General features: G+C 45.4%; 1 protein-coding gene across 1 annotated transcript in view; it reads right to left on the minus strand.

The window, feature by feature from the left end:
• The window catches only part of LOC149355528 (inactive selenide, water dikinase-like protein), a 31,739-nt gene extending 23,301 nt beyond the window's left edge, over positions 1–8,438 (minus strand). The window contains exons 1-3 of the mRNA XM_089576134.1: positions 8,392–8,438; positions 3,993–4,177; positions 2,673–2,885 (exon numbers count right to left, since the gene is read on the minus strand). Of these exons, the coding sequence (XP_089432260.1) occupies positions 2,673–2,885; positions 3,993–4,177; positions 8,392–8,438 (445 nt within the window). The remainder of the gene's footprint in view (positions 1–2,672; positions 2,886–3,992; positions 4,178–8,391) is intronic.
• Positions 8,439–10,853: the final 2,415 nt, after the last annotated feature.

A 10,853-nucleotide genomic window follows, 5' to 3' on the forward strand; every position in this document is an offset into this window, starting at 1 on the left:
GGCACAAGTTAAAATGGCTTGTACCTACACCGCGCACCTCACACCAAACGCAATCTTTGAAATATATTACTCCCACATTACTCAATAGTTTAGAGTCGTCAAATTTCGATCCAGCATACGAACCTAAACATACCATCAGTCATTTCTGTCGGCAGAAATTATTATAGTTTTCTTAGATCTTGTAATGTGAGGCGTTTTGTAGAAATTTACTGTCGCTTCAATTTGTTACATACTGTGTCCAGAATGTCCAACACATTGTACTTCATCTGTTTTTTTCTTTTCTTTGTTTTCTGTGCCTGAAGCGTTACAAACTGTTAATGCCTTGCAATGTTGAATTTGTATTTATTTCTTGCGCTCGAACTATATTGCCTTTGTAATATGTATCTGTATTTATTTTTCGTTTGTTATGTTGGTGTTGTTTCCGACACGCTGCAGTGCCACCATGTAGGGGCCGGGGCCCCTGTCAAGCTGTTTTTTCAGCTTTTAGTCCCAGCTCTTACCTTTTCGAAAGGAAAGGAAATAAAGAGGAAATGAAATGAAGTTCGTTTCACAATATGACATCTATAACTGCATATTCGACTGAACTTCGGAGCATTATCATTGATCGTTGTGCTGTTAAAAATAAATGTTTTTGTCACATTTTGCAAAATTTCCAATTTTTCATGAAAAAAACCCTGAAAAAAAAACGGTTTTTTTATGCCATTCAAAATTTCTTGAAATTTTACATCTCTAAATTCGCGAGCGCGTTTCGTAGCGGGCGACATTGGAGCGCGCGCGAGCTGCATCCTTCCTCAATCAACGTTCAGAGAGCACCTGAGAGAGCTCTCGGTGATACGACCATTGTGCAAACTTTTGACGTCAGTGCACATGCGCCGTTGTTAAACCACCTGAGCATTGCGCATGGGGCACTGCGCATGCGCAGTGTGCGCGTTTAGTGGGTATCATTAACTAATCATCATTACTGTTCGTACATCTACAACCACACCTTTAACTATCGTTACTGACTTTTCAAGTAACCATTATTGACAGCTGCCGCGGACGCATGGACGGACGGACACGCTGGCGAGTCATGAGCCATAAAAGGCTTTTAACTTAAAAATAGAATGAAAGCTTCGTGCACATTAACGCTACATCCTGAGGTAGAGCCGCTGGCCCGGTCGTGCATAGTATAGGCGGCCGTTATGGACAGCGTTCAGGCGTACACTAGAAGGGGGATTCCCACCTGCTGCGGTGATTTGTGGCATAATCGGCGCTTTCAATGACGACTGAAAAATGCAGTCTTTAATGAGGCACTAGGAAGCGCACTGTTTACGCCCTCAAACAGTGAGCAACGGGCGTACCGACGCAGCTGTCGCGGCGTTTCCCTGCGAGCAGTTGTCCCCGAGCAGTGGCGCCGCGGCGGGCGCACGGAGAACTAGGCCCAAGACGCCGTTTCTGTGCGACGTGGCGGGCCGCACCTCGCTTTGCGCTTTGTATCTAGCGGCCGTGGTAATACCTATGAACAGCAAATGTGGAAAATATGTATGCTTTGAAAAGGTACCATTTTGAAAACAATGCAAGCTTCCCCATTTTTATGCAATCAGTAGCTTTAAAAACATTTACAGTTTGAATGAACTGCAAAAACAAGTTGATATATGGAGATTTACTGTGATGTTACCAACCTTCCTTGACCTAGCATACTCCGCACTGTTAATCAGGTGTCCCGTACGTTGGTGCCAGTAGTCCCTTAGTTTCAGGAATCCTTTTACGATGCAGCAAATTTGTAACAATGTCAAAATTCAGCAGAGACACATGTGAGAATATGTAAGCATTAAAGTGCTGAGTCATGCTATGTTGCAGAATGACTATGAGTCATGAGTCACAACTATTACAGGACACAACTATGCATACTTTGTACAAATGCTATACACGTTACATTACGTTACTTCAAAGTGTTGAGCACATTTGCAACATAGCATCAATATTCTGTAAGCTACACCCGTCGAGTCATTTAGAGCGGGTGAAGACGGCACCCTAACTCTGCTGGGTCTTTATCAAGAAGTGAAACTGCACTGAAACAAGTGAAATAAATATCATGTGACACGCACACCATTATATAGGGCGGCAGTTTTGCATGTTTTACACAGACACTGAGGAGAAACACAAGTTTTACAAACAAAAATTGGATGGAACTGTCCTCAGACTTCCTTTAAATTTATTTTACACAATGCTGCAGACCTCACATTATGGTCCAGGCAGGTTGGGCAAAACAAGGAAGAATAAATTTTCGTGCCCTAATACGAACAGGCTAAATAATTTTCAGTACCTTCTTTTCATCACAAACTTGTAATGTTATATAAACTAAGTTTCTCTGTAACGCTGTACAAAACTAAGTTTCCAAGTTCTTGAACATTGACACTTTTGGAAGTTTTTAATAAAACGTTGCCGGCCTGAATCAAAATTTCCAATTACACCAGCATAACAATAGCACTGAACCTTCTTCTTCAAGATGCAACAATATCGGCCATAACAAATCTATATCTTTATTTCTTCTTCTAGATGTCAGGAGAACACAGAAAGCCCAGAGCCTTACTATGGTTCCCGTTTATGTAACTAAAGAGACTGGAGTTCAACCCAGTCTGAAGCCCCCCTGGCTACCTCCTACAGTTATTCAGCAGCTGTGCGCTACTCACCAGAAGGCTCGGGGCAAAAACCCTGCAGCAGTTGGAAGGTGGAGCCACAGGCCTTGGCCACGGCAGCCATCTTGGCCAGCACTGGCAGGTTGTGGTTGACAAACGAGACATCGTTCTTCTGTGCCTGAGCCAGCAGCTGCGCATGGCCCAGGAGGCCGCCACCACGCACATCTGTGGCACTGTGGGCATTGTACTTGTGCATCAACAGCACAGCTGCACAAGGAAAAAAGGCGACAGTGTAGGAGAGTTGAAGGGGTGCTCATGTGATGACAGCTGACACTGTCGCTGTCAACTTCAGTGTCAGTTCCAGTGTCAGCTGTATGAACAAGGAGGATATGGAAGAAAAAACGCTTATTTCACTGTAATGCTGACAACCACCGTATCTACACAATTTTAAGTCTATCTATATTTTTTTTTTAATCTGAAAATCCGAAGTGAGGGGGGGGGGGGGCGACTTATAATCGAAACCAAAGCATAGCACCATAAATAAAGGCGAGACAAACAAGATATCAGGGATACTAAAGCGTGTTTGCACGTTTATGTTTGCTCTACGCCTCTACCCAGTAGCATTCGGTTACTCTGCACGCTTGCTTGGAAGTATTACTTGGCGCTCACGGGAGCTTCGCTAGTTGATGGAGGGGCCACTGTTCCAATAGCGCCAGCACTGCCACTAGGAATGGCAGTGCTTCCGGGGAGTGCCAGTAGCTGATGGAAGAGCCGATACTGCTCACGCATATTTTCTCTTTGGCTCTGTTTGTCGCATTTGTCTTGACTGCTGGCCATGCTTTACCAGTTTTTAATGTGGTGCTTCATCAGTCATCACCTGTGCTCCGGGGGACGGTAGGCATTTGGCGCTCATTCACGGCTACATTCAAGATGGCTGTCATTTTTTACGCCGGAGAAATGAACAACTGCGCGTGCTGGGCTTCAAGTTCGACGTTTTGGAACGGTTGATGCAGGCGTGGCGGCTACAGTGATGCAAAATTTTCAGCTGTTCCACGCAATATGCTGGTGCGGTTGTTTCCGAAATGTGAGATTTCGCGGTACGGGGACGTGCTGAGGTTGTTTGCGAAGTGGGGAATTTTGCTCGACGACGACGTTAGAACGTGCTGTGGGACCATGGCAGCGATGACGACGGCAGCTCTTGTGAGGACGATGGGCGATGGTGTGGACAAGTAGTCAGTGACTAATACTTCATTCTAAAATGAGCCCAGACATGCCCGCCCCCCCCCCCCCCTTTTTTTCCTGACATGTGATATAAGAGCGCTGAAGGGGGTCGACTTACAACTGTGTAAATACGGCAGTCGTCCCGAACAGCGCAGTTCAGACGTGCCATGGAATCGCGGGCCTGGTGGCATGTCTTGTGGACGTCGTCCTCGCCCACGACCAGGCGCACCCTGTTCCACCGTTCCGGCTGTTCTAGCCGCTGGAGGGCGCTCACTGCCACCTGACTGCCCAAGGGCTTAGTCAGTACCAGCACATCGCCCACCACAGCATTGTCCGCCCTGGGATGACAACACGCGCGCCGGTCACCGAATGTTCACAAAAAGGCAGAAGCCAGATTCCAGCGAGGAAGCTCGTGCTCACTACTATTTTGAAGTGCTAGCTGTAATAGGCTAGTTCCGCTAGTTTTTCATTGTTGTTGTCCAGTCTGCGCGCCTTCCTTCAAGCAACGTAGGAAGAATCAAAGCAAAAAGATAAAAATCAGCTGGCTCGGGGGCACGGCCATACTTACCCTGGTCTGCACCCTTTGGTGAAGGCCGACCTGGGCAATGAAATTTGAACTGGAAGCACTAACTGCTACCGTGATGCTGAGTACACTACTACTTAGTTACGAATTTGCCCAATCATTCATAGGCTACTACATATATTGGAGTGTGACCAGTGGCACTGTCACCATTGTGTTCACGCTCCAGCTACCGCTAATCACTCATCATATTCTGAGGGTAAGCAGCTGCCAATTTTTCATGACAATTGTCGTCATTTAGGAGGGTTCGCCAGTGTGGTCGACACATTCTCAAAAGCTGTAGTGTGCCTAAATCTGACCAATTCTCTTGAGTGTCTGCAGCAACTTTTTCTTCATCTTTTTAAGGAGAGAAAATGCTGTGCACTAATTTTTTACTGACACTTTCAATATCTACAAAACAAAGGGCAAATATCCTGAAAAAGTGGCTGAAAGGCCACTTTTCACTCTTTACACCTCTTAAAAAAAATAAACTGTTGAAGTCTTGCTTACAAAATTTCCTCCCTTTTTCTTCTTTCCGGGTTATTTATGTACAACTTTTATCTGCATAAAGCCTGTAGTTTTGTGTTTTACAGGTTCTGGAGTTGCCTTACAGCTAGTGAGCCCTCTTAACCGTTTAAAGGCTCTGTGTCCGGAACTGTGTACATAGCAAACTCGCTGCTTTTTTGGACACTGTGCTCCACTTAACTGCGATTCCATTGTTTCAGTCGAATTAAGCATCTTTCTTGTCACAAATAAGTTGTTTATTTTACTGCAATTTCATAAAACAGTGAACCGGGAGCACGTCGTTTGCAATTTTTAGGCGGACAGATTTTGCCACCAGCGATCGACATCGAATGCTTTTACTCAATTTTGAGCAAAATCCGCATCTTCAAAAAAAGGATGCTGGCACAGGCTATCTTGCCCTGCAGAGGAGTGAAGAAGATTGGCGAACACTGAGCAGAGGGAGCGCAACATCATAACAGAGCAACACCACCGAGTAAATTAGCTTTGTAGGCACACCAATGTGCAAAATCTGCTCAAGAAAACAGACACTTATTTTGCTACGACAGCAACACTGGTGTGACAATTTTCATCTGTTCTGGCAGGCCCAGATTATTACACTCACTTTTATTTTATTTTATTGTAATCTACCTTACAAGCCCACATACTACTACTGCCGTCAAAGATGCAAGTTCAATGCATTGCTGCAATTACATTTGAAGCCAGCACTGATGATGGCAACATACCCTGCCCCAACCCCTCCACTGGCACCACTTTTAAAGCGATGGTCCCGAGACAACAAATGGAGATAAAAAAATTCAGCTACAAATGTTCTTTTGGCGCTCCATGCATTGCAACAAATGCTGTAGAATTATAAGCAGTGGAAAGTAACGGTAGCTTCCATTTCAATACTCTACGTAAAAATAAAAGCATAACACATGGAGTTATATTGGAGTTGTAAAAGGATTTGAGAATTCTTGTGTGCTCCCTGCTTTTTGCAACAATGAAAAGATGAGAATGACCATGATGACTTCAGCAAGCCTTCAGTCATGGGCTGAGCACACGTTGCATTGTTCCACACCATAAGCTCACTGACCAGAAGCTCACAAGAAACGACCAAAACGTGGACATTCAGGGCCAGATCAGTACAATGACGTAAGGACGCGGCACAAAATTTTTCCAGTTGCACAAAGTTCACTGCAGCGATGTGACTCTGAATGAATTGCATGCCCTGTTTCTACTCCCTGCTTTATCATGTGCATTTCGCTCGACACTCAAGCAGTCAGTGCGTAAGCAATAAGCAATTTTATGAGCAGTCATTGCTACAAAGCTCCATTATTTCTATGTGAGCTAATATCTTTTGAGCACTTGTGTTCCTGACAGCGATCCTGTCCACATGGGCAGCTATATGTTCATCTGTTGAGCCTGAAGCCGCGGGGTGAAACCCAAGTGATGACGGCCATATTTGAACGCAGGCAGAATGCACGGATGACTGCATGCTATGCGATGTCAATGCATGTTAAAAAACCCCAGGTGATCGAAACTAATTCAGAGTCCTCCACTAGAACGTGCGTCTCTCTCCCTCATTGTTCGCTTTAACCATAGTGTGGTTCAGGTGTCAATCACGAGAGTTACTGCAACATTCCTCATAGATTTCTGCATAATTTTTTATTTCCTTGAGCAAAGGATTTCAGCCTAGCAAGGTGGGAGAACCAGTGCAGCAAGAGACCACACCAAGAAGCTACCTCACATTTATTATGTGAACGGCTGAGACATAACTGCCTTGAATGCTGTGCTGCTACCTCTCATGACTCTGCATGAGATTTTATGACAGAGGAATCGGGGAACCCGCCAGCTTTTCACTGCTGCTGCAGTTCAACAATACAGCTGTAAACATCACGGTATAACGTGGTAACTAAGGAAAATAAAGAATCAGGCACAATATGCACCTATTATACAGCATAAACAGTACGACAATACCCCAGGCATTACCGGACAAAGGCCAGATACCCCTACTTCTTTTTACTGGTATTTACTTCAACATATATTTAATTAAATCCATTTTTCACCTAAAAACAAATATTTGAAAGCTGCACGTAAAGCAACTGAGCCGACGCTGCATCAGCACAACTCAGTTGATTCAAAATAAAGCACAGACTTCAGTCTTTGCAGTTAACTGCCTAACAAAGTTCGGGGGGCACTTTGACTGTCTAAAGTGCATAGAGGCAAAAGCGTTTTCTGCACCACTTTGACTACCTCTGTGGCACTGGTGATCACCACTCGATGATGTCACACATAATTAATGACTAAGTACTAAGTAATGAAAAATTACTAATTAATGGCTAATAACTGATTAATGACTAAATACTAACTGCTAATTAATGATGCTTAAGCTCCCCTTTAAGAGTGGAACGCGCTGCCAAGGAGTCGACGGAACTGGCTGAATGCCTTGCCCTTTGAACCCAACCCTTTTTGAGGAAAGGAAATGGCACACTGATTCTCTGTCGTCTTGGTGGACACCTGAACCACACCGTACAGGAAGGGAGGAAGTGGGAGTGAAAGAAGAAAGAGAAAGAGGAGCCGTGATGAACAAAATAAAAATTGTATTTGGGGAAAGGAAGTTCCAATAACTGTCTCACATATCTTCGTGGACACCCGTCTTCTGTTTGTAGAGGAAGGAAGGAAGTGGGAGTGAAAGAAGAGAGGCCATGATAAAGAAAATAAAAAATTGTACTTGAGGAAAGGAAATTATGCAGTAACTGTCTCGCATATCTCGGTGGACACCTGTCATCCATTTGTAGAGGAAGGGAGGCAGTGGGAGTGAAAGAAGAAAGAGGGGCCGTAAAGAAAATGAAAATTGTATTTGAGGAAAGGAAATTACGCAGTAACTGTCTCACATATCTCATCAAAAGCGTAACACCTCTGCTGACAAGCTTCTGCTGACAACCTTCTGTCGACAACAATGAGGCATTAAAGGCTTTCGCCTTGATAATGTGTAACTTCAGAAGAGATTTTGATCAGGGAATGCTGCAAGTTGTTGTCACGAACATGTAACTGTAGCACAATAATCAACCAGGGATGAGAAGCCTATATGCCTGTGTGCCATTGTTCTTTGCCATACAAGTTAGCGTGTAGCTAGCACTGGTTGGTCGGTACGCCCCCCCCCCCCCCCCGCGCTAAAAACCGGCGCGCCCAGTGCTAACCCGTTACGAGACGAAACTTCCATTTGTCCAGCCACAGACATATTCAACCAATTGACTGGAAGTTCCAAAATACAATCGAAACATAATCGAAGCACTCAAACGGGTCATAGTTTTGTTTTTGAAACATACAAACGGTCTCGACTAGGCGGAAGTTTAGCAAGTAATAAAATCATAATGGCAAGAAAATCCCGAACCGAACAGAAGTGAACATCGATTCGTAGCAGCGCTGAGAGTGCGTATCGCACCAATTTCGAGCAACGATCGAGATCATGCCACTTTTGGCGCTCACCTGAACGTGGCACGCCCTGAATTTGAAAATACTGCCGCTGCTGACATGACCCGTCGCTGTTGCCGAGTTGTAAGAGTCCCTCGAGGAGTTTAGTTTGGGAATCCTGGGGGACTTTACACCGTCGTCCTTTCAAATCGGCGAACCGCGTCATCCTGAAACTGGGACCCAAGTCATGCGATGCCTGGTCGAAAGACTGCACAGGGCCGCTGACTTCGAGCTGGACAGCAGCCTGCTGTGCGACGTTGTTGGCGTTACCGTTGTTTTCCATCAAGCTTCACGGCGATGACAGACCTGATCTTCCGAGATCACCTTCAGACGAAGCGTCTGCAGCGTGCCGGTGGTCTGAAAAACAAGTCTCTTCGACCTCCCCTCGCGAGCAAGATGGCGCTCACCTAGGCTTTTGCGGCAGGACGACGCGCTGTGCGGTCGCACGCTCATTGGTCGAACAGGCGTCACATGCAGTCGTCACTGGCGGGCCGTAGCAAGCCACATGCGCGCGCAATGTCGCGTTTTGTTTTGCCAGTCATCGACAAAAGCGTGCGCCGGACGGCGGACGTTGTCAGAGAAGGCAAATAGGTGTGCGGCTCCATAGCTTCTATTTCTTGATGGGTGCAGAGGTCTTCGCTGTAATTTTTCTTTTGCGTTCAAAATTCCTGAACCAAAACCTTAACGCTGCAGAAAAGTGGCGTTACTTTTTTTACAACTTTTGCTACTTCGCTATAGCCGAAACGGAAGTGCCATACTAGAGTTTTCAGCTGGAACGAAGAAACAAACATCTTATGCATCGTTTGAGGGTGAATGAGCTTTGGTTTAGGTAAAAAAAAGAGGTTTGTAAGTAATGTACTTTTCTATCTTTTATGTCATTCATTTCATTCCGTTTAATATGGGTATGAAAATTTAACTTCCCACTGTTACTGCATTTACTTGCGACAGCCAGATACAAGTACTCCCACCGGTGCGGAAAAGTCGGTTGTGGTTCGGAAAAAAAAGAAACAAACATTGTCTTTGAGGAAAGGAAAGCTCGCAATAACCGCCACACTTCTCGGCGGACTCCTCAACTGTGCTGCGGGGGAATGGACGAGAACTGCGTGAATGAAGTAGTGGAAGTCTTCAGAATTAATCCAGAATTGCGACCACCTGGGGACAGTGACATCGCTCAACACACTACTGGCGCCATTGCGTTCTGCCTCCATTGAAACGCGACCACAACGTTGATCCCGTGTCCTCCAGCTCATTGCAGCCAAGCACCCATTGAGCCACCGGCGGTTTCTAGCCCAAAGCCACAGAACGCCTTGTGATTGGCTGAAAGGAGAGGAAAGGCGTGGTAGCGAGGTGCTCGAGCTCGTTCGCACTTTGTCATTTTGAATAGAAAAGCTTACATCTCAACAGGCAGTCCGAAGAAATTTCTAGGGTTGTATGCAAAGCTTCCCTTACAATGAATCAGTGACAATCCTTTTCTGGGTGACGACTTGACAAGAGCCTGTACAGAGCCAAGGATGTATTTTTAGAGCAATGGCTGAAATTTTTTATGGTGATGTAGCTGCACGACACGTAAACAAGCAAGTGAAATGAATTTGTGCAATATTTCTTGCCTTGCATTTCGGCGCATATAAAAAAACTTTGGGGCACTCACGGTCCCTCCATAAGGATACGATGCGATGACGTTATTGCTCATATATGCGGAATTGATCATTCTCTATATTTACATTCATAGACCCCTGGGAGTCACACCATTCCTGGTGCAGCAGCTAAGCGATGTGCTACTACTGCCTTGCGGTGGCAGGTGTTGCCACCGGTACGGCTTGCAAGACTCTGGCTTCTCTTCCTCTTTGTGATCAATCATTAGTTTAACTGCCCCCTACCACAATGCCCACAATCCAGTGGGCAGGTTGTGTCACAAGGACATGTGACCTAGGTGGGCCACTTGCCACCTAGGTTGCTTCCCTGGCGTATTTTTGAAGATTTTTCGCAGACGCCCCCCCCCCCCCCCCCCAGTGCTGCTGCTAGCTTTTCTTACACACAGAACCCTTAACAACTAAGACAACTCTAATGCAGACTCCGTTCCATATCCTTAACTGTTTATGCCTTTCTGGCTCCTCCACCTCACAACAAAAGTAAAGATCCTGCTTGTCTAAATAGGTAATTAGAAATACTTCATAGATTTCGTGCCTCTTCTTATCTTATTTCGCTATGATGCAGCACAGTTTAAATGAAGGCAAGTACTCTCATCTGAGGCACAGACTTGCTAGACAGCTGCCAAATGAAATCATCTTCCCATAAATACGCACATTTGTGCATGCGCTCATAAATACATCTTGCTTAGCCACCATACACTTCATTGCAAGACAAGGGAACCAATGATGCAATGTGTACCCGAAAATCAGTACACAAGTGCAAGGTTTCTTGTGCACAATTAGAGCTTACCTGAGTGTTTCCCTGTTTCGATTTCCATGTGATGCCTA

Source organism: Amblyomma mixtum, chromosome 3, assembly GCF_055824585.1.
Source record: "Amblyomma mixtum isolate Tamu chromosome 3, ASM5582458v1, whole genome shotgun sequence".
Lineage (NCBI taxonomy): Eukaryota > Metazoa > Arthropoda > Arachnida > Ixodida > Ixodidae > Amblyomma > Amblyomma mixtum.